Source organism: Papio anubis, chromosome 16, assembly GCF_008728515.1.
Source record: "Papio anubis isolate 15944 chromosome 16, Panubis1.0, whole genome shotgun sequence".
Taxonomy (NCBI): Eukaryota; Metazoa; Chordata; class Mammalia; order Primates; family Cercopithecidae; genus Papio; species Papio anubis.
Window position 1 is genome coordinate 62,066,758 of NC_044991.1, and position 26,450 is coordinate 62,093,207.

At 48.7% G+C, this 26,450-nt stretch overlaps 1 protein-coding gene across 6 annotated transcripts in view; it reads right to left on the reverse strand.

Annotated features, from left to right (window-relative positions):
- Positions 1–26,450, reverse strand: part of TRPC4AP (transient receptor potential cation channel subfamily C member 4 associated protein) — an 88,588-nt gene that overhangs the window by 937 nt on the left and 61,201 nt on the right. For 4 of the 6 annotated variants that reach the window (XM_031656689.1, XM_031656686.1, XM_031656688.1 and 1 more), the window contains 10 exons: positions 18,247–18,413; positions 12,819–12,950; positions 9,896–9,954; positions 7,113–7,214; positions 5,578–5,661; positions 4,472–4,562; positions 3,371–3,511; positions 2,315–2,423; positions 1,089–1,201; positions 60–266 (listed from right to left, as the gene is read on the reverse strand). In XM_031656689.1, coding sequence (XP_031512549.1) covers positions 60–266; positions 1,089–1,201; positions 2,315–2,423; positions 3,371–3,511; positions 4,472–4,562; positions 5,578–5,661; positions 7,113–7,214; positions 9,896–9,954; positions 12,819–12,950; positions 18,247–18,413 — 1,205 coding nt within the window. The remainder of the gene's footprint in view (positions 1–59; positions 267–1,088; positions 1,202–2,314; positions 2,424–3,370; positions 3,512–4,471; positions 4,563–5,577; positions 5,662–7,112; positions 7,215–9,895; positions 9,955–12,818; positions 12,951–18,246; positions 18,414–26,450) is intronic. The other 2 variants (XM_031656690.1, XM_031656687.1) reach the window with 1 other exon arrangement.

Sequence of the window (26,450 nt, forward strand, 5' to 3'; positions counted from 1 at the left end):
TCTGAGAGGCCCTGGGTCTGCTGCCCACCCATCACCCCCTCGAGGGGTGGGGCACTCACGTTCTCTAGGCAGGTGCTGTCCTTGTCCTTGTGCAGGTAGTGCTGCTGCCAGAAGCGCAGCAGGTTGTGGAAGTTGTTGAGCAGGAAGCCGGGGTACTTCTTGCTGTGCTCCATCCGCTGCAGCAGCCGCAGGTACAGGGGCAGCCGCTCTTTCCGTCGGGCCAGCATCAGGATCACCAGGCTGGTGTTGAGGCAGCTGACATTCTCCTGCAAGGCCACAGGCCCACTGGGTCAGGGGCTGGTGGGAGTCCCAGTGGCCCCTGGTGAACCTGGGCAACCATCAGGCAGGCAGGAGAGTGGCCCTAGGCCTCGGGCCACCCATGGAGCTCTCCCTGCGCAAACGTGAAATAGGACTAGGGGAAGGGGGCCCCCAGCAGCCCCAGTCTCCTCACTGAGCACCTTCCTGCTCCCCACACCCACTTCCCACCCCACCTGAGGGCAACAACATCTGTCCCTGTCCAGACCTCGGCTCAAGCATCACTCCTTCCGGAAGGTCCATCCCAGGCAGGGCTGGGTGCGTGTGCTGGGGCGGCTGAAGTGCCTGTCAGCACTAGCCTGTGCACCTTGGAGGGGCAAGAGTTCTGCCCCACTCACCATGCACTCCCACCTGGCGCCTCACCTCAGAACAGAACCAAAGACCACCTCTGAGAGGTGCTAAGACCACCCCCACTTTAGAAAAGAGGTGCATGAGGCTCAGAGAAGGGAAGGCTGCATGACTTCAGTGAGGGAGTTGGGCAGCCTCAGGTCCGATTCCGAAGCCCAGCAGGGCAGAAGGTGTGAGGGACGTGGACATGGGGGAGGCGGGAAGAGCGCTGGCCTTCGAGTCAGCCTGTGACCTGAGGGGACTTGCGAACCCTCCTTAGGCCCTGTCTGTACAATGGGGTACTGATTCCTCCTGAGCAAAGTCCTCAGAAGAGCTGGGTCTCCAGAGACGCACTTCTGGAGTCGGGGACAGAAATCTGGGCTCCAGGACAAAGGAACTGGTTTCCAATCGACCTTCCCTGCTGTGTGTTTGCCAGGGCCTCTCACCTGGGTCAGCGTCTGCACGTGGATGATGTTGATGAGTCGGAAGAGGAAGGACATCTGTGTGGGTACCTGGGATATGTAGGCAAGCAGGCGGCACTCAGACAGGACCTCGGCAACTGTGGAGGGAGGCGGGGGTGCAGCAGGTCAGGCTTAGGCCCAGTGGCTTGGTCGCCCAGGCCTCTAGTGGAACCCCGTTTGAGTCCTGACTCTGAAGCTGGGGGCTCATCATCAAAACAGCTTCGACGAAAGCTGACTGCAGCAAGAAGAGGAACCTCCAGCTGTCCTGCCAGCAGGCAAAGCCGTGTTCTCAGAGCGCCCAGAAGCACCCCACCTCATCCTCCAGAACCAAGCTCAGGGCAGCTCTCCCTCAGCCCTCCCTAGCCTGGCTCCAGACCCCTGCCCTCCATATCACACACAGGAGAGTTTCCGCCACAGGAAGATGGATCCATGATGCTGCATTAAGAAAACCAATGCAAAAGTTCAAATCCTCCTGCAGAGCTCCTAGCGCAACTGGTTTTCCACACCAGCTCTCAGGTGAGTCCGGCCCACACTGAGACCACAAGGCACAGGTTCTGCTCCGTCCTCTAGTGTCGGAGCAACTGCTTCCCGCACAATTGGGAGGCGGGGCAATAGCTGAAGGTACCAAAATCTGGGTGGCTGTTCCCCTGAAACAGACCCTCTGGAGCAGAAAAAGGAGGCAAACGGCTAAATTACCAACTACCAGGATACTTCTTGCTATCAATGACAGTGACCTAGACAAGGAACAAATGCCTGACTTTTTGAGGGGTGGGGGGGGTCACAAACCCTCAAGAGAATCTGCTGGATGCCACAGGCCCTCTCCTAGGAAAAAAAGGAAATGCGTGCACATACGCATGAAGTGCGTTAGCAAGTCCAGGAGGGTTCAGATGCCTGCTGCACCACAGGGCACCTGTAATTCCACGCACAGCACACTGGGGACGAGGGGGCCAACTCATCGTGCCAGGCAATACCAGTCCAAAAGGTCTTTTTCTGTTTTTTGCATCTTGCTAACAACAATGGATTTTCACCTTGTTAAAGTGTTGAACAAGGCAGCAAAGTGAATTGCCCTGGGAGCCGCCACCTCGAAGCCAGCCACGTGGGCGTCTGGTGCAGCTCCCTCAGTCATTCTTGTCTCCCTGCTGGAGACAGGGTGTCTGATGCCAGCGTTCTCACCCTGCATGACTCGCCTTGACAGCCTGCCTTTCATGTACCTTTCATATCCACCTGGTTTTCAAATCGGTCCAGGGACAGAGTGACACAGCGCACCAGCATGTTGGAGTCCACCAGCGAGCTGTTGATCTGCTTCAGGAACACCTGGAACTGTATAGAAACTAAGCTCACAGCAGGCAGTGGGCTGCTGGCCAGGGATGGCCATGGCCCGGGGGGACAGTCACTACAAGGGGCATCAGCGACCTCCACCAGCCCCACTGCTTCAGATAGGAAGACAGAGCCTCAGATAAGCTGAGGGACCTCCCCTCACGACCCAGGTACTAAGAGGCACCCCCTGGAGTTCAGCACAGATCCGACACTTTATCCAGTGGTTTTACACTCAAGGGTGCTGGATTCCTCTAATTTTTACTTCTAATTTTACTTCAGCTAGCCTCGGCTGGGTTTCTGTCACACACACCTGGTGAGCCTAACACACCAGGCCCAGTCCCTCCCTACAGTAGCTCCCACTGTGGCACCCACCATGCTGCATCACAGCAGGTGCACAAGCCGCCCATTCCCACTCTCACTCCCTACCCACAAGCAGCCCCGGTTTTCATCCCTGCATTCCCAGGGGCTAGCACAGAGCCAGGCAGAGCAGGTTCCGATGAATGTTTGCCAAAGACTGCCCAGACTCTCCTGTCATCTCTCATTTAAAACCTGTGCCTAGGCTGGGCGCGGTGGCTCAAGCCTGTAATCCCAGCACTTTGGGAGGCCGAGACGGGTGGATCACGAGGTCAGGAGATCGAGACCATCCTGGCTAACACGGTGAAACCCCGTCTCCACTAAAAAATACAAAACTAGCCGGGCGAGGTGGCGGGCACCTGGAGTCCCAGCTACTCCCGAGGCTGAGGCAGGAGAATGGCGTGAACCTGGGAGGTGGAGCTTGCAGTGAGCTGAGATCCGGCCACGGCACTCCAGCCTGGGCGACAGAGCGAGACTCCGTCTCAAAAATAAATAAATAAATAAATAAAACCTGTGCCTAAAGACTGGCAGAGCAGGACTACAAGGGAACTGCTGGACAACCTAGCACACTCTGCAGAGCCCGAGGTTAAATTTACCTTTGCATCGGTGTTGATGTATTTATTGAATCTCTTGAATGCATCAACGTTGAACTTCATCAGCTCCCCCAGGAGGTCAAAGTAACTCTGGAGCACATCCCTTGACTTGCACTCGCTGTCCACAATGCAGTAGAGGATGTGCTGGGTGAGGAGGGACAGGGTGAAGGTGTGAACGTGGCTACGCCCACCAGGGCCTGGAATGGAGCTCAGACCATGCATTGGCTTCGAGCACGCATCCTGGGGATGGAACCTGCAACCCTGTCTAGATTCTTGTCTGAGAATGCTGGTGGCTCCAAGGACAGGACCAGGCCTGACAGACCTCACCAGGAGGCAGAACAGACTGAGAATGTAGCACAATCTCTCCCCTGCCCAGGGTGTACAGCTGAAGCCTGTGACCTGCACTGTGGTCACCAAGATGACCGGGGCGCTCAGCTCCTAGGTGAGGGGAGCTGTCATCACCAGGTCTAAAACATGGCCACTGCCTAGGCACTGAGGTCATTCAAGTAAATGAAGGACAGAACTGAAAAGCAAAGGACACACTTTGACCCCACGGCTCGTCTTTGTGTTTATGAGCAAAATTGTTTAAAGTTTACACCAAAATATTGAGTTTTCATCAAGAGAATAAAGCCAATTTACTCCTTTATAAAGTTTTCTACATTTTCTTGGAGTTACATTGATTTGGTCAGTTCTTTTCCACATGGATTTTATAATTCAGGGGTCAGTTTCTTGTCCATATCAAAAAATTTGAAATACCAATTATAACTGTGGCCATTCTGCTCTGTTTTACTTTTTCTGAAGACCATTATTCAATAAAGGAAAATTAACTTTTAGTATCAAAGTATCTTCACGGTCAAAATGCCTTGCTAACTAAACTCTCACCCTCCTGCATGGCCTGGCCACCCCCTAAATCTGTCACCCCTTAAGCACCCATGGGGAACCCACAGTTGGAAACCCAGGGCAAAAACTAGGGCAACGTGCACTGGCATTCAGAAGTCATGATATCTGGTCGGCTCCTGATGAACTGTTTGGGGCTCAGTACAGGACACAATGCGTGGGCTGGGCGGGGATGGAACCCAAGACAGTGGCTGCTCCAGACCATACCTCCAGGAGGCCTCGCTTCAGCAGGAACATCTGGTCTGCATAGGAGGTGGTCCCTCGGAGGAAACTCTCCACAGCCCGAGCTTGCCAAAACCTGCGACCCAAATATTGGCTCAGGTGGCTAAGGCTGCCCTCTTCTGGCCCGTGTTCAATTCTCCAAGGGGTTGGGAGATGTCTGTTCCCTTTTCATGTACTCAGCATTTACTGAACATCTACCAAGCATCAGGCTTCATCCTGGGCTTGGGGACACAGCAGTGCCCCCATCCTCACAGAGAGCCAGCTCAGTGCAGAACTCTTCTAGCTGGGTCTGTCTGGAAGGGGCTGTTTCACAAAGAAGGTGACATCTGGGATCGAAGGGCTGGCTCCTGCGAGTCCCCCTTGAAACATACTCTAGGCTTTGCCCTTTCACAAGAATGGGAGGACGTGCAATTGAGGGGCCAGGAATGTGTGTGGGAAGCTGACGAACACGTGCAGACAGGCCGCTGGGCTCACAGACGACGGGCTGGCCTAGGGAAGTAGTGGCTTATGCTGACTGAGGGACCCAGAGGCACAGCGGGGATCCATGACAGGGAGTTTGGACAAGGCACTGAAGCGACAAAGGCCCATGTGGGCATGAAGCCTCCTGACAGCTCATGCCCGGCCCTGATGGAACTCTACCTGTCCACTGACTTCAAGACTCATCTCAGATGTGTCTAAGGACCTCAGAGAAGGTCCTCCTCTACTCACCCAGCCCCCAGCCCTAGCAGCAGGAGGCTCTCCTTTGCTCCTACAGCTGCCGGGCAACTGGCTCCATTCCTTTCCATGCTGCATTGAAACAACTCAGCTCTAGGGAATTCATGGCAGGGCCCGTATCCTAGTTCTCTCCCACCCATGCGGCACCAGCCCAGAGCAGGTGCTTGGTGAATGCTCGGTCACTGTGGGTTGCAGAAGAAGGTTCCACATACCTGCCAAGTCAACACTAGGCAAGATGGCAGTCAAACCACCTCTCCCCAACAGTAACTGTGCTTCAGGCATGGATGCTGGTGACTAAAGGAGGTATTTCTAACCTCCTGCGGAACACCTGGCTCTGCAGCCCCACAGAATTGGCAGGTACTTGTCCCCAGACCCACCTGAAAGACGACTCTGCTGGCTCCTTCTTCATGACCTGCAGCAGACGAGTTAACAAGCCCCTCTTCCCATCACACACCAAACTCCTGAAATAGAAGAGAGACACTGGTGACCAATCTGAGAGGCTGACGGGGGCCCTGGGGATGGGTCGCTCTGCTGGTTTAGGCAGTGAAAAACCATGGGGACATTTCCAAGTCTGCAGGATGCCTTCCTGCTCCAACCAGGGCCAGAGCCCCGGAGACCCCTGCAGTCACAGAATTAACCCGCCAAGTGCATTCCCACCACATCGCAGGCCAGCTTACCTTCCCAGGCCAGAAACATCCAGAATCAGACATGGCTTAGAACTGCCAGAGAAGAGCTGTTTATACCAAAAGTGTATTGACACAGGCACGCCAGTCTGCCAGATGCGGAAAGACTGTGCGAACAGGGTGGGGCCCAGCGTACTCCTGGCCTGAGGTTCGCTTCCAGCTGGCCTTGGGCAAGTACCCACAACCCCAAGCCTCAGCTTCCCAGTCTATGAAGCAAAGGCAGGAGATGAGGAAATGACTCAGGCCCCATCATGGGGGAAGGAAGATGGCCAAGCATGCGGGGTCCAGGCCCTTCCAACAGAGCAGCTCTCCTGTGATCCACTCCACACATCAGGGCAGGACGGGGTACAATTTTATTTGAATGAAGAGTTCTGCTTGCTGCCTTAGGAAAAAAAGGTTGGGAGGCCAGGAATGGTGGCTCACACCTGTAATTCCAGGACTTAGGGAGGCTCACTTGAGGCCAGAAGTTCGAGGCCAGCCTGGGCAACACAGTGAGATCCCATCTCTACAAAAAAAAGTACAAACACTAGCTGGGCATGGTGGCGCACACCTGTAGTCCCAGCTACTTGGGAGGCTGAGGCAGGAGAATCACTTGAGCCCAGAAGTTTGTGGCTGCAGTGAGCTATGATCACACCACTGCTCTGCAGCCTGAGGGAAAGAACAAGACCCTGTGTCGAAAAAACAACAATAACAACAACAACAACAAAAACCAACAAAAAAAGGTTGGGAAATTACAGTTCTTGCTGGATAAAGTCCACTGCATTCTGACGCCTGTGAGACTAGCTCCCCATTGCCTGGCTCCAGGTGAGGCAAACCTAACCCAGGTAATGCAGCTTAACATGTGGCAGCAGGTAAGATGCTTCTGTCTGTCCTGCTTGGCTGCAGATGCCAACAGGCAAGAAAGGAGCACATAAGCAAAGGGGCTGAATGCACGAGGCAAGGGGGCCAGTGCGGAGCGCACAAGACTTTTGGCAGGTGACCTCTCTGAGGCTCTGCCCCCTCATCTGTAAAGTGCAGGTATGGATGGGGCTTCCCTCCTAGGGCTGCTGTGAGGCTCCGATGAGAAAATGCAGGTGACACGAATACAGTGCCTGGCACAGAGGAGCCCTCCACTGTAGCTACATGTGAGAGAGGACACGCATGCATACCTGGGTGTGCTCACCAGTGAGCCCCCCAGGAAGGCGAGCAGCCGGGATGGGCTGAGGGAAACGCTGCACCCCTGCACTCACCTGTCGGTGTTGAGCACAGCTTCCACCTCAGGGATGTTGGCCTTGAGAGAGATGGCACTGAGTTCGTTCAGCTCCTGGTTGTTGAGTAACAGGTACTTGTTCCTGAAACAAAATGGGTTGGAGGAGGTAAAGGACAGGAACTGGGGCTGCTGGGTCTGCACCGGGCTACTGCAGGGAGTCTCCTGCCCACTTCCTGCGGAGAGAATCTGAGAAGCCACCAGGCACTTTCCTCCAGCACCTCTCACTCCAGCCAGCACTCGCAGGAGGGAACTCTGGGCTCTCAGGCAGTGGAATCTTTCCCTGGCCCCACCCCCAACCCCCAACCCCTGCTTGCCACATTCACTGACAAGGCCCCTTCCCTCAGCAGCTCCGGGCCTTTCTCTTTGCCTACACTTTTACTTGTTTCCTCAAAGGCACCAGCACCTCAACATGTCCAATCACACTCAAGCCTGGCCCTGCTGCAGCAGTCCCACCAACCACCACAGTCAGACATCACAGAGGCCTGGTCAACTGTGACACTTCCCCCTGCTTGCCATCCAGGCCTGTCACTGCTCCCTGCGCTCCCAGGACACCAGCTCCCTAAAAGGTATCCCACAGGAACTGAGTCATCAGACAGCACCAAAAGTGATCTTCAGAATCAGGACTCTGATCCTGTCACTCCTGGTGAAAATACTTCCACAGCCTCCCACTGCATTTAGAACAGACATTTTCTGACTTAGGAGGGGGTTATGCCCTGATAAACCCATCGTATTTGAAAATACTGTAAGGTGAAAACATACTGAGGCTGGACGTGGTGGCTCACGCCTGTAATCCCAGCACTCTGGAAGGTCGAGGAGGGCAGATCACAAGGTCAGGAGTTCTAGACCAGCCTGGTCAACATGGGGAAACCCCGTCTCTACTAAAAATACAAAAAATTAGCTGGGTGTGGTGGCGCACGCCTATAATCCCAGCTGCTCAGGAGGCTGAGCTAGGAGAATCGCTTGAAACCAGAAGGTGGAGGTTGTAGTGAGCCAAGATCACACCACTGAACTCCAGCCTGGGCAACAGAGCAAGATTCCGTCTTGAAAAAAAGAAAAAAAAAAAAAAACACATTTAATGTATCTAACCTACTGAACCTCCTAGCTTAGCCCAGCCTACCTGGAATGTGCTCAGAACACTGACTTCAGCCTACAGTTGGCCATAAACACTGGCAACATGGCGGGCACAGCACAGAGTACTGGTTGTCTACCTTGGTGACCGCATAGCTGGTCATCATTTTTCTTGAAATACATTTGCACTGCAGCTGCAGCTCAGTGCCCAGCATTGCAAGAGTACCGAACTATTTATCATGAGCGCAGGAAAAGATCAAAATTCAAAATTCGACTTCTGCACCATTGTACAGTTGAAAAATTCTAAGTGATGGACCATCTGTATATAAAATCCAGGCCTGTGACTGTGACCCACAAGGCCCTGTGCAGCCAGCCCAGAGCCAAGCCCACATCACTCCCATCAGCTGGCCACAATGGTCTTCCCTCGTTCAGGGGCTTCTGGCTAGAACACTCACTCTCTCACATGCCTGTTCACTCAATTCACTACAAGCCGACCCTTCAGGTCTTGGCTGACAAGCCACTTCGGCAAGGGAGAGCTCCTGAGCATCCTCTGGCCAGTTCTGTACCCTGTCAAATGTCCTCTCACAGACCCGTTCCTCTCTTCCTGAATACTATCTCCACTCATCACTAATGCTCAGTGGTGGAATCCTCGGATGAACAACTGTCTGTTTTCAGACTCTGCCCTTCGTGAGAGCAGGGGCCATGGCTGTTTGCATTTCGTCCTGATATCCCACAGAGTACTCAGATTGAAGAGTCCGATGAAAGCCGGAGACTCACTTCCTCAGGGAAAACAGCGCAGTTCCATAACATACGTGGTGCCATTTTCAGAAGGTTAACATGCTTCCTGGAGCCCTTCTATGGCTTTCAGCCAGAAAATCTATCAAAGAGGACGGGTGCATATGACGGAGGTGCCCTGGGGCCACAGCTGTCTCCAGGCATGTTCTGTTAGCTCAAATGCAAGGTTTTTAAAAAATTTAAACCAACATTTAAAATCAGGACCTTTCACATAAATCTTAATTTCTGGCTTTCCTTGGCCGAAAAAATCAGAAGTTATGCAACAGTGGGCCCAGTTTCCTGTGCACACGCAGCTGGCTGGAGCTAAGCTCACTGAAATTCTCGCTAAGGTCCCCACATCATCTCCCGAATGCCAAGGCCAAGGGTCAGCTGCTAGTCACCCCCTTCCTGCACTGTTTTCCTTACAGCAGAGAGTAATTTTCCTCGTACATTCTCCATCGAAGGTTAAAAAATAAATGAGCACAGAATGTCTTTCAAGAAAAACGGGAGCACACCTCCTTGTGGAGGGAAGAATCCCCAGCTGCTCAGTAAGCAGCTGGCTTTGCCTGTCTGAGGTTCCTGCCGGCTCCTGGGAATAGCCACGCTGTCCACTCTCGCTTCAGAGGGGCAGTAGGTTGAGAGATCCATTGATTCCAAAGGTAGTAAGGGGCCAACGACTTCCATACTCAGTTCCTGGGGTGGCTATGAGGGCTAGAAGCAAGCTCAGGGGCAGTGCCTGCCATAAGAAAGGCTGGATAGATGGCAGGTCCGACTGCAGTGTCACACCTGCTACCACTGAGGGGACAGCGGGCTTCCACCAGCTCTAGGGCCTCCTCTCGAGCCGAGGTCACGGACCAAAGAGACTGAGGCCTTCAAAAGACAGTCCAACAACTCTCCTTGCAGGGACACACTTGTACTTACTCGTGGTGGTCGCTGAAGCTCTGAAGAAGCCTCAAAAACTGTATCTTCAAGGTGATGTCCTGAAACACATGCACAGCCTCAATGTTAAGACCACAGTCACAAGTTCCAAAACAACACAAACAGACACCCTGGTGAGAGCCTGCTTCTCTGAGCCTCTGTCCTCATGCACCATGAGGACCTTTCTTTAGTTAGAAAACCATCTGTTCACTTCCACATCTGATCAACAGTGTAAGTTAATGTGGCCCCCTTCCTGCTAAAAACATGCCAGTACACTCAAAAAAAAAATAAGGTGGGGCATGGTGGCTCACACCTGTAATCACAGCACTTTGGGAGGCCGAGGCGGGCACACCGCTTGAGGTCAGGAGCTTGAGACCAGCCTGGGCAACACGGCAAACCCTGCCTCTAATAAAAATACAAAAATTAGCCAGGCATGGTTGCTGCGCCTGTAATTCTGGCTACTCAGGAGGCTGAGGCAGGAGAATCACTTGAAGCTGGGAGGTAGAAGTTGCAGTGAGCCGAGATCACACCACTGACTGCACTCCAGCCTGGGTGATGGAGACTCTGTCCCAAAAACAAACAAACAAACAAACAAAACGTGTGGGGAGGAGGGGGGGAAGTCCACAGGAATCAGAAATGAAGAAAGGACTGAGGAGTTTGGAGTCGTGAGCCAAGGAACTGATACTCAGTAGCTGAGGGCAGTGTGGAGCGGTGGCGACAAGACCTAGTCACACTAACGCTTGGGTTTTAATGCCCTGCAGGGACCAGACAGGGTCTCAGGTTCCTGTAAAGCCTGGGGAGCATGTACACTTGGCGAGAGAAGGGTTAGAAAGGCCTGACCCATCAGCCCAGGGAGCCTGGCTCTGCCAGGGTGCTGCTGGCGGGGGAAGGGAGCCCTCCCAAGAGCAGCAGAAACTCTGCGCTCACATGACTGGGGCAGCAGGGCCAAGACATGAAACATGAAAACTGCCCTGGGACAGCTACCTGACATATCTGGCAGACAAAAGCAAAAGTGCCCTGTAGAAATGCCTCCAGGGCTGAGGCTACACAGGTACCCATGGGGCAAACTAGCCCCACTGACCTCAAGTGATCCGTCTGCCTCGGCCTCTCAAAGTGCTGGGATTACGGGTGTGAGCCACCGCGCCCGGGAGCCCGGTTCTATAAGCAGATGAAAATTACAATAGGATAAAACAGCAAATAAAAAAGCATGCTGCTAGCTCATGCAGTGGGCAGCCCCCTGCCTGGAGTGAAATGAGATCCCCATCACAGAGGTGTACAAGGGGAAGTTGGCTAGAGGGCCTCAGGCAGGAACTTTTTTTTTTTTTTTGGTGAGACACAGTCTCACTCTGTTGCCCAGGCTGGAGTGCAGTGCCGTGATTTCAGCTCAGGGCAACCTCTGCCTCCTGGGTTCAAGCAATTCTGGTGGCCTCTCCATAGACATTACAAAACACGAGGTAACACTCCACCCTGAGGTCTGAAGACTCAAACACAAGCATTAGTACCCCATGAGCAATCGAAAGAGACCTTAAGAAAGTATTTTAAAAATGATTAAAAACAGAATATGCAGCAGAAAAAAGATATTAACATCATGGCTAAGCAGTTTCCGAACTGAGCCAGACAGAACATCTAGAAATGCAAAATATATCTGCCTGAAATTAAAAACTCAAATGATAAAGCGGAAGACAGGTCACTGAGGGAAGTCCCCAGAGTGCAGTGAAGAGACCAGAGCCCCATGGCACCGGGCCCTGATGGCTGTGTGGTACTTTTAGGTCCCAGAGCACCTTCCTCCTCATGCTGGTCAGAAGGTTGTGAACTAGCCGGGGGGCCAATAGGGGAAAGAGTATTATCCTCCTTTGGCAAGAAAACAGAGGCTCAGAGATTCAGTGATACATTCAAGCTCTTACAAGTCTTCCAATGTCCTGTTCAGAGCTCTCTCAAGGGGACTGTGAGAGACACAAGGTAAAGGAGAGTCCTTGGGCTCAAAAAACCAAATCCCCCTTTTTTGGTATGAGACAGTGTCTTTGCTCTGTCACCCAGGCTGGAGTGCAGTGGCGTGATCCAAGCTCACTGCAACCTCCACCTCCCGAGTTCAAGCGATTCTCCCACCTCAGCCCCGAGTAGCAGGGATTACAGGTGCCCACCAACACGCCCGGTTAATTTTTGTATTTTTAGTAGAGACGGGGGTTTCACCATGTTGGCCAGGCTGGTCTCGAACTCCTGACCTCAAGTGATCTGCCCGTCTTGGCCTCTCAAAGTGCTGGGATTAAGGGTGTGAGCCACCGCGCCCGGGAGCACGGTTCTACAGGTGGATGAAAATTACAATAGGATAAAACAGCAAATAAGGAAAAGCATGCTGCTAGCTCATGCAGTGGGCAGCCCCCTGCCTGGAGTGAAATGAGATCCCCATCACAGAGGTGTACAAGGGGAAGTTGGCTAGAGGGCCTCAGGCAGGAACTCTTTTTTTTTTTTTTGAGACACAGTCTCACTCTGTTGCCCAGGCTGGAGTGCAATGGCGTGATCTCAGCTCAGTGCAACCTCTGCCTCCTGGGTTCAAGCAATTCTGGTGCCTCAGCCTCCCAAAGAGTTGTGATTACAGGCACCCAACACCATACTTGGCCAGGCCGGTAACTCTTGACCTCAAGTGATCTGCCCGCTCAGCCTCCCAAAGTGCTGGGATTACAGGCATGTGCACTGTGCCCGGCCTAGGAACATCTTAAAAGGGATTTCTGCATAGGCTGGGGTGGGGAGTGGGGTTCACTCAGATCCTACTCCAAGGTAGCTTCCAATTAGGGGACTATAAAATACAATTTTAGTCTCTGCTCTACTCCCAAAGGAAAAAAGGTCAAAGGGTCAGCAGCAGGTCTTGAAACAACTACTCCAAGCCAGTGAGGTACCATCTGTCTGTCCCCAGGGGTCTCCTGCTTACCGGGCTACAGTCACAGTTCTGGTTGTGACCATGGAGGACAAGAGCAGATGCTGAATGCTTCCTCCAAATCAGTTTGTCAAACAGATTATTAAGTCCAGGGATCAGCTTGAACTCTGCAATCATTCTGTGAACCTGGACGGGATAGGAAGGAAAAAGTATTAATTAAGACAAATGTGCTTGAAAAATCTAGCAAAACCTCGTGCTCAGTACACACGATAATGACATTCAGGACGAAGAAAGCAACTAACTGTCAGTAACGAGTGCTGGGGTTTGAAGAAAACATCCATGTATCCCCTACACCTACCACACACAAACACACTTTCTAACTTTACTCATTAATGCTCACAATAATCCTACAAGTCATAATGTATGATAGTTCCTACCACAGAAGCATGAGTTTGGGATTCAGATAGTCCTGCGTATGATTCAAGAGTCCTTTGGGATTCAAGAGTCCTGGGTTTGACTCTTAGCTTTACCATGTGCAAACTTGGTAACCTTAAACAAATTCCTTAAGATTTGTCTCCTCATATTAACATGAAAATATCCCTCATGCTTTGCACTAGGATAAATTTCAGCTGAAAGTAAGATACGACTATTAAAAAACTCTAAGATCCAGAAAAATCTCTGCAAAGAATTAAAAAAAAATGATCCAAGAGTTGGAAAAGCCTTTCTGAAGGATCACACTAAACCTAGAAGCTCAAAAAGAAGCTTGTTGACATCAACCACCCAAACCTTTTAAAATTCTGAATGGCAAAACTCAAAATAAGCAAAGTCACAAGCCAAATATGACAAAAAAAGAACAGACATTGGCAATTCATGCCACAAGCAAAGAAATTCCTCTATAAGGAGTCCTACAAACATCTCTGATTTTTCACTCTTTCAGACTGGGAAAGATGACAAAGCTTTAAAAGAACATGTTGGTGACCTGGGCATCAGGTACATTCACATGCTGTTGGTGGGAGGGCACACTGTTATGACGTGCACAGGGAAGAGGGTTTCGCAGTAACTCTAAAATTTCAAATCCATAATCCCTTTAACCAGCAATTCCACTTTAGGAATTTACATTCAGATCCATACAAATACTAAATGACACATATTTACAATGCCACTCACTGCAGCAATATTTGTAATGCCCCAAAATAGATATAACCTACACTTCCATCAACAGGGATTAGCAAAATAAATTACGGTATGCCACTCAATGGGATATACGGCACCAGTAAAAAAACATCAAGGTGTTTTGTATGTCGTGAACTTAACAACTGCCGAGAGATTATACTGGGAAAGCAAGTACGTTCATGCTATATTACTGACTGTGTAAAAAAAGAGGAATACAATTCGCTTTTGTAAGCATAAAAATGTCTCTAGAAGGATATACTAATAACTGGTAAAATTAGCTGCTTCATGGAACCATCAGAATGTCAATGATCAGAGGGGAAACAGGCTTCATTGATACTAACTTAAATCTTTTTAAAACAGAACAACAGGAATGATTTCCCTTTTAAAATTTGTTTATATAACGTAAGGCTATTACTAGCCCTTCTCGGGGCTGTTGTAAGGATCAAGTCAGAAAGCACATGTAAAGCTCTGCACACAGCACCACTGCTCGCTTACTGCCATTTTACAAGGGGGAGAAGTTCAGCAAGACCAGCCTGGGCAAGGTCAGTGATTGCAACAGCACCTAACTCAGGTGTTCTGATCCTAAAGTCTGCCCCTTTCCAGCCCACTACAGGTATGCATTTATCTTGGGAGACCAGAACCTGACAAAGACATCCCTGGCAGCCTCCATTCCAATGGACCTCTCCTTTCAACATATTAGGTTGTGTAAAAGTAACTGTGGGTTTTGCCACTGAAAGTAACAGAGGTGACTATTCTCTTTCTACTAGAAATCACAGCCTACTAGAAATTACTACATAATTTCTACTAGAAATTATGGCCAGTGTTAGACTCATAAGCAGCCCAGAACCTGTTAAGACTGAGGCTGATGTAAAATGACACCTGCTGTGCCACTCAGGCCTTTACTAAAACCCAGCCTGGGTCTACCTTGCCCTGCTTAACTGGGGTTGGGGAGGTACGGCTGACATCTATGGTGTTTACCAAGCCATGTGCCTTCCTGTCTCACTCAAAGGGCCCTAAGCCAGGCCCAGGTCACACAGCTATAAAACGTTGCAACAATGGCCCACAAAAATTCATCCAGTGCAACTGCCTCACTGCACAGACTAGAAACCCAAGCTTAAAGAGATTAGGGGTGAGTCACACAGCTGGGAAGAGAGGGGCCTTCTGAGGCAGACTTGGACCTGACCCTGGGTCTCCTAAGCTCAGGCCAGTATTTAGGTTTGAGGTTTCTCCTACATCATTTCCCTTTTCTCTTAACAATACCAGCTTCTTAGCCAGGCATGGTGGCTCACGCCTGTAATCCCAGCACTTTGGGAGGCCAAGATGGGCAGATCACCTGAGCTCAGGATTTCGAGACCAGCCTGGGCAATATGGTGAAGCCCTGTCTCTACTAAAAATACAGAAATTAGGGCCGGGCATGGTGGCTTACATCTGTAATCCCAGCACTTTGGGAGGACAAGGTGGGCGGATCACTTAAGGTCAGGAGTTTCAGACCAGCCTGGCCAACATGGTGAAACCCCGTCTCTACTAAAAATACAAAAATTAGCCGGGTGTGCTGGCGCATGCCTGTAGACCCAGCTACTCAAGAAGCTGAGGCAGGAGAATTGCTTGAACCCAGGAGGCAGAGGTTGCAGTGAGCAGAAATTGCGCTCCAGCCTGAGTGACAGGGAGACTCCATCTCAAAAACAAAAATAAAATACAAAAATTAGCCAGGCATGGTGGTGTGCGCCTGTAACCCCAGCTACTTGGAGGGCTGAGGCAGGAGGATCACTTGAGCCCGGGAGGCAGAGGTTGCAGTGAGCTGAGATCATGCCACTGCACCGCTCCAGCCTGGGGAGCAGAGCAAGACTACCTCAAAAAAAGGAAAAAAAAAAAAAAAAAAGAAAATAGCAGCTTCTTCACGTGAAAATGAATTATTCCTACTCTCAGGTCCAGCCCCGTGGCCTGCTCTATGGGAGGATGGTAGGCAGGTGGGTGAGATGAAGTGCCACTCTACCTGAGGAGGCAGTGGGTAAGAGCTCAGGCTTCGCAGTCAGCAAGCCCTGGGTTCATAAGACAGCTTTGTGACCCTCGGCAACATTCTTTGAGCTCAAGTCCCTTGACAGAAAAGGCGATGGGGGACGATGGAGCTGTTGAAAAGGCTCAGTGAGGTAATGTGGAAGCTACTCAGGGCTTGAAGAAATGACTAAAAGAAACGACTGCTATATGGATGATTTTCATTAGCACCAGAGGGACGAAACTTGACAGCATTTGGGGAGCCTTTCCAGTCTTGAGATTTCAATTTGGCCAAGATTGGTCACAGAACTTGGCCCAACTGCCCATTAACAAGAAGGCCTCTTTAAGGAAGAAGCCTTCTGTGAGGCCTGGCCAAGGAAATCCTTTCCCTTGCTACCCAGTGTAGGCAGGATCTGGGAATCCATATCCTCATGGTGCCCGGCACACAGCAGAAACCCAGGAAATGCTGACTGTGCAAACGAGAACATGCTAGTGAAAGTGATTTTGGGGGGCCAGGATTTCAAGGTCACTAATGGTCCCTTCCCAAGGAAGCAGCGCTGTAATCATACAGTTTAACTCAAGACTGCAACGACTCATAGCAATGTGGAAACAAGAAGGCTCAGGGAACAGAGAACTGTTGTGAGATGGCAGACAGAGGAGGCAGGGCAGCAGAGTTTAAATTCTGGCTCTATCCAGGCCTGTCCCCGAGAGCACAGCCTAGTTTATGCCCTGGCTTTCTCAAGAATCGAGTGTGGGGACACAGAGTCACCACCTGTTGTGTAACTTACTAAATACCTGAAAATTCAAACAACTGTGAAAGTGCCTCGAAAAAGTAATAGCACTCAACACATAGACGCTGTCCCTACAATTATTTCAAATATAAATAACTGTGAAAGTGCCTCAAAAAAGCAATAGTACTCAACGCATAAAAGTTGTCCCTACAATTATTTTTTATAAAAAACATGTTCCATATGGAAGGAAGGGACACCAATGCTGTGGCTATCAGTGTGGGATCTCATCCAGTGTCCTGGTTTTAAATACAACCATATGCTGAGGACTCCCAAAGTGACACCTCCAGCCTTGCCATCTCCCCAACAGCAGCTGCAGGTAATCAATCCAAGTGCCAATTCCATCAGACACCTCAAATCTACCTTGTACAAAACGCAGCTCCCCATCTTCCTAAGCCTGCTCCTCCACCCCCTTACCTGCTAGTCTTAACCATCTCAATACATGGTAAATCCATTCTCCTATTTGCTTAGTTCACATTCATATGTATCCAGAATGCAACCACTTCCCACCAGTCCCAACACCAATATGCTGGTCCTAGCTGCTATCATCTCTTGGCCCTATTATGAGGGCCCTTAATGGTCACCCTATTCCCTTCCTTGCTGTTTCCAGTCTTTCCCAAAGCAGTCAGAGGAATGACTTCTCACAAAAGTCTTTAAAATGGCCTGTGACAGCTTGACGTGACCTGGTCCCCTGCGAGCCCTCAGCCTTCCTCTCCTGGCTGTTTTCTCCAGGCCGTCCCCCAGCTGCCTCACTGTTCCAGTGACTACACACACTCCTCCCCAGGGCACTGCCCTGTCCCACGTGCTACACTCTTTCATTCTCTTCCAGACGTTTTCATCCTCACTTGTAAAATGGGGGTAACTGCACTGCTGTTGCCCAGACTTGTGACAGTCCAGTGTCTGACTCAGAAAGGTGTGGAAGGACTGCTGAGACCCCAACCTCTCCTGCCCCCATGCCTGGTTTCCTCCCTAGGAGAAGGGCGTGGTCTGCGGGCTACTTCTCAACAGTCTTGAGGAGGAGGGCTGCACTCTTCCAAGCCCTTTTTCCTCTACTGTAGGTTATGGGCCCTTCCTCCTCCATCTTGGAACTACTTCAAGACTCAGGGAAGCCCTGCACATCTGGAGCCCCTGTACTTGCCCAGTTTTCCTAAGCAGACATAGCTCTGGGCTCTGTCCCACTGCCCTGAGCCCACATCAGGTTGGCAGCTCCTCCAGCACATCCACAGGGCCAGTCTTGCCAGTTTTCAACCCTTTAATCTTCACCTCACAGAGGCAACTGCCTACTCCTGCCCTGAGCACCAACCAGGAATGCCTAGAAACGCTCCACACAGCAACGCACCGTGGAAAGACTCCGGTTCTGGAATCAGCCTGGTTTCCTGATGGGTAGAACAGTAGGAGAAATACCCCTATGCTCTGCCAGCCTAGAGCAAGAGCCATTCCAACAGAAGGCCCTGTGGAGCACCTGGTATACCATGAGCGCCCGGGCAGCACCTGCTCCCCGTGTCCTGAGACGCTGGAGAGGGGCCCACCTGGTTTCGCTGACGCCCCATCAGCAGCACGCAGAGGACATAGAGCACTTCCAGTTTGTACATGATCTCATGCATAATCTTCATTGACTGGGGCAGCTGGGTCCTGGCTGACGTGTGAGGCAGGCCATTCTCCTCAGAAGCCCCTGGAGGAGGGAACACAAGGGAGGCTGACACAGCCACCGGAGAGAGGATTGAGTCACGGCTTGTGAGGAAACACATTTCCGTCCCTCGAACCTGCTCTGAACAGACTTGTAGCATAGCCATTCAGCTGGGCCTTGAGCCTGAACAGAGACCCTGAAAGCTGCAAAACTCCCTCCACACCCCCAGGAGCCAGGTAAGCTCAGAGACTCAAGAGAAATGGACTCTGCAGTAGTTGTATCTCATCTACTTTTACATGAAGAAAAAATATTCGGACACAGCCAACATAGTAACATGACCCATCCCTCCCTGCTTATCCCCTTCTCCTGCCACCAACCAGACCCCCAGAAAGTGCCCAGGCAGATGTCTGACAGCAAATTATGGGGACCGCTCTTCAAGTCGCAAATGGCCCTACTTACTTGGTTCTACTGAGATTCCATGAGGGACACTGCGGAAGCCCGAGAGGGATTCTTTTTGAAGAATTCCCAATTTTTCAAAAGAACCATCTAAATTTTTCTAAGGTTCAACTTTCTAAAGCAGACTGGGTATCACACCTGATGCTACTGATGCAGATGAACACACTATCTACAGGCAGACTTTCATTTTATCCAATGTCATTACTGCTGACATCAACAGCAGCTAAGTAATATTTACTGGACACTTGACATGTGTCAGACTTGCTGGCTTTATGACTTTGGGCCAGTCCCCTCTCACTAGGCCTTAGACTGCTCTGTACTACTGCAGCGGACAGCTAGAGTTACTGTGAAGACTGAATGGGAACATAAGAGAAGCCCAGCATCTGATTCTTAGGAAGCCCCCGTTCACTCCTAGATCCTTTATTTATGTATTTATTTATTTATTTACTTACAGTCTGGCTGTGTCACCCAGGCTGGAATGCAGTTGTGCGATCCGGCTCACTGCAACCTCCGCTTCCTGGTTTTAAGCAAGTCTCCTGCCTCAGCCTCCCGAGTAGCTGGGAATACAGGTACATGCCACCATGCCCAGCTAATTTTTCTATTTTTAGTAGAGATGTGGTTTCACCACGTTGGCTGGGCTGGTCTCGAACTCCTGACCTCAAGTGCTCTGCCCGCCTTGGCCTCCCAAAGTGCTGGGATTACAGGGGTGAGCCACTGTGCCCGGCCTAGATCCCTATTATTTTAAAAGGACATCGGTCAAGAGTCAGGAGAGGCTAGGTGATCTTAGCAGTGACTTCCCTTCAGTTTCCTCATTGTTAAGGTGAAAAGATGAATCAATAACTGCCAAGGTCCTCTCAAGCTCCTATAGGAACTGTTTCCCTAGAGGCCTTTTGTAAAGGCCTCTATGTGGTATAGAGGAGTGGTTATCAGATACATTCAGGTAAGGCTCATACAGAAAACACAGTGATACTCTGCAAAGTGTCAAGACAGAAGAACCTAACTCATTCCGACCGGGTGTGGTGGCTCATGCCTATGATCCCAGGACTTTAGGAGGCCAAGGCAGGTGGACTGCTTGAGCCTAGGAGTTTGAGACCAGCCTGGACAATACAGTGAGACCTCATCTCTATAAAAAAAATTTAAAAAATTAGCTAGGCATGGTGGCATGTGCCTGTAGTCCCAGCTACTGAAGAGGGAGAGGTGGGAGGATCGCTTGAGCCTGGAAGGTGAAGGTTGTAGTGAACCAACAGAGATCGTGCCACTGTACTCCAGCCTGGACAACAGAGCTGAACCCTGTCTCCAAAAAAACAAAAGAGAGAGAATCTAACTTACTCTATCCTACAGACTTGGAACTACTTTTCCCAGCCATGTTATGTTAAAATCACAACCCTGGAAGACGACAAGCTGCCGAATGAAGCGTGACTGAGACACAGCGTGGCACGGTAGTTACCAGCAGAGACCCTGAAGCCAGACTACTGGGTTTGAACCCCAATCACTAACTGGGTGGTCTTCAGTAAATCAGTGGACCTCTCATGCTTCAGTATCCATCCTCCTTTGTAAAACAGCAATACTGACAACCATACCCACCCTTTAACGTTGTAAGGAGTAGGGGAATAATTGAAGGTGCCTGAAACAATGCCCGAAGTAAGCAACATACAATTAGAAACTAAATATAAGTTTTCAGAAAACTGACTTTTATCTGCTAATGCTTGCTTGCTACTTTGTATTCTTCTTTTTCATCTCCAAGCTTTTAATGGGAACTAAACAGGTAGGAGACAAAGACTCAGGAAAAATTTACTGGAGAAATTTTTAATTTAAGAGATTCCATCTACTCATATTTATTCTCCTGTACCTTGAGCAAAAAACTATAGTTACTCAATTTCCATGTTAGGACTCCTTGGCCCAGCTTCCAGAACAGTTAAGTGTCGGCTAATCTGTGAAGTGAACCTGAAGAACTATCGCGCACAATCCTGCCTCTGTCGTGCACTGCTGTGTGATCTTGTGTGCTTGGCATCCTCAGCACCCAGCCCATGGTGCTCTAGGGAGTCCTGCAGGGAAGGATGTTTATGGAAGCAGTGGGCACAGTGTGGGGCACACAAGTCCTACTGAGAAACAAACATCTGCGAAGCAAGAGACGGGGCAGCCTGACGCCTCTCCAAGTCACCATCAACTTTTGGTGCCTGGCTTGTACAGGCCTGACGGACTTTCTGGGATATTTTCAAGAAACAGTCTCCAAAGCAATGGAGAGCTTAGCAACAAGGACAGTCCCAAGGATGAAGATGGGAAAACCAGCTCACGAGGCCTGTGCTTCCCTCTGAGTCTCTTCAGCTCTACCAGGCCGATTGGAGCGGTCACCACTCTCTCTCTGTCTGCACTGCACTCCGTTTTCTGCGGGCATGCACACTCATTTGTTTTCTTTTTTTTTTTTTTTGAGACGGAGTCTCACTCTGTCGCCCAGGCTGGAGTGCAGTGGCCAGATCTCAGCTCACTGCAAGCTCCGCCTCCTGGGTTTACACCATTCTCCTGCCTCAGCCTCCGAGTAGTAGCTGGGATTACAGGCGCCCGCCACCTCGCCCGGCTAGTTTTTTGTATTTTTTAGTAGAGACGGGGTTTCACCGTGTTTGCCAGGATGGTCTCGATCTCCTGACCTTGTGATCCACCCGTCTCGGCCTCCCAAAGTGCTGGGATTACAGGCTTGAGCCACCGCGCCCGGCCTGTTTTCTTTTTTTAACAGCTTGGAGGTACAATTCACATACCATGCAATTCATCCATTTAATTAACCATATCATGATTTTTAGGATATTCATAGAGTTGTGCAGCCATTACCACAATCAATTTTAGAGTATCTTCATCACCCCCCGAAATCTGCCGTGTACTCACTACCAGTCACTTCCTATTTCCCACCAAACCCCTTAGTTCTAGGCAACCATGAAACTGTTTTCCGTCTCTAGGTAATTGCCTATTCAGGACACTTCATATTAATGCACTCATGCAATATGCCGTCTTTTGTGACTGCTTCTTTCACCTAGTACAATGTTTTCTATGTCGTGGGTTTATCTACGTCGTGGCACCGATCAGCATTCCTTTTAACTGCTGAATAACACCCACTAGTATAAATACGCCACATTCTGGCTTGGCACAGTGGCTCACGCCTGTGATTCCAGCACTCTGGGAGACCAAGACGGGAAGATCGTTTGAGACCAGGTTAGGCAACACAGCAAGACTCTGTCTCTTTTTATTACAAAAAATAAAAAAATTAGCTGGGTGTGGTGGCGTGCACCTGTGTTTCCAGCTACTTGGGAGGCTGAGGTGTGAGGATGGCTGGGCCTGGGAGGTCAGGGCTGCCATGAGTGCAATGAGCTGTGATCACACCACCGCACTGTAGCCTAGGCGACAAAGCTAGACCCTGTCTCCAAAAAAAATAAATAAATAAGAATATACCATATCCTGTTTATTCATTCATCGGGTGACAGTCATTTGCGTTGTTTCCATTATTTTGGCTGTTATGAATATGCTGTGATGAACATTCCTGAAAAAGTTTTTGAGTAACACGTATTTTCATTTACCTTGGGTATATACCTGGGAGTAGGATTTCTGGGCCCTATGACATAACTGTATGTTAACCTTCTGAGGAACTGCTAGACTGTAGAGTGGCTGCACTATTCTACATGCCCACTAATAGTGAATGTGGGTTCTGATTTCTCCCTATTCTTGCCAACCCTTCTTATCCACCTTTTTTGATAGCCATTTGAGTGACTATGAAGTACTATATCATTGTGGGGTTTGTTTTTTCCTCTATCACCTAGACTGAAGTGCAGTGGCAGGACCACAGCTCACTGCAGCCTTGAACTCTGGACCTAAACAATCCTCCCACCTCAGCCTCCCAAGTTGCCAGGACTACTATGGGCACATGCCACCATGCCTGACTAACCAAAAAACATTTTTTTTTTGTAGAGATGAGGTCTTGCTCTGCTGTTCGAGTTGGTCTTGAACAATCTTCCTGCCTTGGCCTCCCCCGAAGTGTTGGGATTACGGTGCCAGCCACTGTGCCTGGCCTCACTATGGTTTTGATTTGCATTTTCCTGATGGCTAATGATGATGAACATTTTTCACGTGCTTAATAATTATTTGTATATCTTCTTTGGAGAGATGTCTATTCAGATCCTTTGTCTATATTTTGAAATGGGTTGTCTTTTTATTATTGAGTTATGGGAGTTCTTTATACATTCTAGATACAAATCCCTTATTAGATATATGATTTGCAAAAATGTCCCAACCCTGTATTCCCCACAAAAACATTCTTCCATGCTGTGTGTTCTCTTTTCACTCTCCTGATAGTGTTTTTTGAAGAACAAAAAGTTTTAACTTTGATGAAGTCCAATCTATTATTTACCTGGTTGCCTGTGCTTCAGATGTCACTGTGTATGACATCTAAACTGTTAAATCCAAGGTCATGAAGCTTTATCCTTACGTTTTCTTCTAAGGTTTTATAAGTTTAGCTCTTTTATTTAGGTCTTTGACCCTTTTAATTTTGTGTATGACATGAGGCAGGGGATCTAACTTCATTCTTTTGCATGTGGACATGAAATGGTCCCAGTACCATTTGTTGAAAAGACTACTACTGTTTCCACCAACGAATGGTCTTGGTACCCGTTGAAAATCAATTGATCATAATAAGCATGAGGGTTTATTTCTGAACTCTCAACTCTGATCAATATGTCTATCCTCAGGCCGGCAGCACAGTATGGACTGCAGCTTTGTAGTAAGTTTTCAAGTCAGGACATGAATTCTCTTAGGTTTTTTTTTTTTTTTTTTTTTTAAAGACAGTCTCTCGCTGTCACCCAGGCTGGAGTACAGTGGCATGATCACAGGTTACTGCAGCCTCAAACTCCTGAGCTCAAGCTAACCTCCCACCTCAGCCTCTTAAGTAGCTGGGACTATAGGTGGGTGCCACGAGGCTTGGCTAATTTTTAAACTTTTTGGAGACAGGGGTCTCGCTATATTACCCACGCTGGTCTCAAACTCCTGAGGCCAAGTGATCCTCCAGCCTCAGCCTCCCAGTGTTGGGATTACAGGCATGAGTCACTGTACCCGGCCTAGTTCAAGACTGTTTTTGTTCATCTGAGTCTCTTGCATTTCCACATAAATTTTAGGATCAGCTAGTCCATTTTTGCAAAGTAGACAGCTGAGAGTTCTAACAGAAACTGTGTTGAATCTGCAAGGCTGACCTGTAGATCAGTATGGGAATACTGTTATCTTAACAATATTAATCTTCTGATTCAAAGACAAGGGATATCTTTACATTTATTTAGGGTTTAATTTTTCAATGATGTTTTAGAATTTTCAGAGTGTAAGTTTTACACTTGTTAAGTTGCTAAGTATTTTATTTTTTTGATCCTATTGTAAATAAAGTTGTTTTCTTAATTTCATTTTTGGTTTGTTGATTGCTACTGTATAGAAATACTACTCATTTTTTAATATTAGCCTTCTGAACCTTTGTTGAACCTGTTTATTAGTTTATTGGTTTTTGTAGTAGGTTCCTTAGGTTTTTCGACATATAAGATCATCCCATCTGTGAAGAGTTTCACTACTTTTCTAATTTGCATGCCTTTAATTTCTTTTTCTTGCCTAACTGCCCTAGCCAGAGCCTCCAATACAATGCTGAAGAGAAGCGGCAACAGCACTGCCACTTCCAGAAACAATCAGGAACTCATCTTGGTCCTGATCTTAGTGGGAGAAGCCTTCCATTTTTTGCCATTAGGTATGATGTTAGCCATGGGTTTCTGTAGATGCCCTTTAACAGGCTGAGGAAGTTCTCTCCTGAGTTTTTGTTTTTACTAGAAGGGGTGTTGGATTTTCTCAAATGCTTTTATGGAAACGATCATGTGATTTTTGTCCTTTATTCTATTAATACAGTGTATTACATAAACTGATTTTCAAACGTTGAACCAAATTTGCATAAATCCATTTGGTCATGGTATACAACCCTTGTATGTTGCTATACTTGGTGTGCTAGTATTTTGTTGAGGATTTTTGCACCTATAATCATAAGAGATACTGGTCTTGTGATGTCTTTATCTGGTTTTGGTATCATGATAACATGATCTCAAAGAATAAGCTGGGAACTGTTCCTTCCTCTTTTATTTTCTATTAGAGTCTGGAAAGTATTGGTGTGAATTCTTGAAACACTTGGTAGAATTAACCAGTGAAGCCACGTGGGCCAGGACTTTTCTTTGTGGGCAGTTTTTCATTATTTATTCAATCTTGTTGTTACAGTTCTTTCAGGTTTTCTATTTCTTCCTGAGTTAGCTGCGGTAGTTTGTGTCTTTTAACTGGCTCATTTCATCCAGGTTATTTAGTTTATTGGCTTACATGGTTTATAGTATTCCCTTAGAGTCCTTTTACTTTCTTAAGGTTGGTTGTAATGTACCTTCTTTCATTTCTAATTTAGTAATTTAAGCCTTTCTTTTTTGGTCAGTGTGGCTAAAAGTTTGTCAACTTTGTTGATCTTTTTAAAGATTACCTTTAAAAAAATCATCTTTGGTTTTGTAGATCTTCTCTATTGTTTTTCTATTCTCTATCTCACCAGTTTTCACTCTAATCCTATTACTTCCTTTTCCTCTTGAGATGTTTGTTTTTTTCCCAATGACTTAAGGTAGACGTTCAGGCAATTTAGATTTATTTAAAAATGTAGGCATTTATAGCTCTAAAGTTCCCTCTAAGTACACTTTAGCTGCATCCCGTAAGTGATACAGTGTCATTTTCATTTCTCTCAAAATATTTCCGTTTTTTTTTTTTTTGAGACAGAATCTCGCTGTCACCCAGGCTGTGGTGTGATCTCAGCTCACCGCAACCTCCACTTCCAGGGTTCAAGCGATTTTCCTGCCTGGACCTCCTGACCTTAAGCGACCCACCTCCTCGGTCTCCCAAAGGGCTGGGATTATAGGCGTGAGCCACCGCGCCCACCCTCAAGATATGTCCTAATTTTGCTTGTGATCTCCTGTTTGACCCACTGGTTATTTAGAAGTATACTGCTTAATTTGCATGTATTTATTAATTTCCCAAGTTTCTGTTATTTATTTATAACTCACCCCACTGGGATTTGAGGACATACTTTTGTACGATTTTAATCGTTTTAAATTTGCTGAACTTTTTTAACAGCCTAGCATATGGTCTATCCTGGAGAATGTTCATGTGCACTTAAGAATGTGCATGCTGGCCGGGCGCGGTGGCTCAAGCCTGTAATCCCAGCACTGGGAGGCAGGAGGCGGGTGGATCTGGAGTCAGGAGTCGAGACCATCCTGTGCTGCAGTGAAACCCATCTCTGCAAAAATACAAAAACTAGCGAGAGGTGGCCGAGAAACCTGTAGTCCCAGCTACTGGGAGGCTGAGGCAGGAGAATGGCGTAAGCCGGGAGGTGGAGCTTTGCAGTGAGCTGAGATCCGACCTGCACTGCCCCAGCCTGAGGCGACAGAGCAGAACTCCGTCTCAAAAAAAAAAAAAGAATGTGCATGCTGTAGTAGTTGGGTAGAGTGGTCTACAGTGGTCTGTTAGTCCTTGTTGGTATACAGTGTTTTAAGTCTTCTGTTTTCCTGTTGATCTTCTGCTTAGTTTTATCCATTATTAAAAGCAGTATGGCCGGGCGCGGTGGCT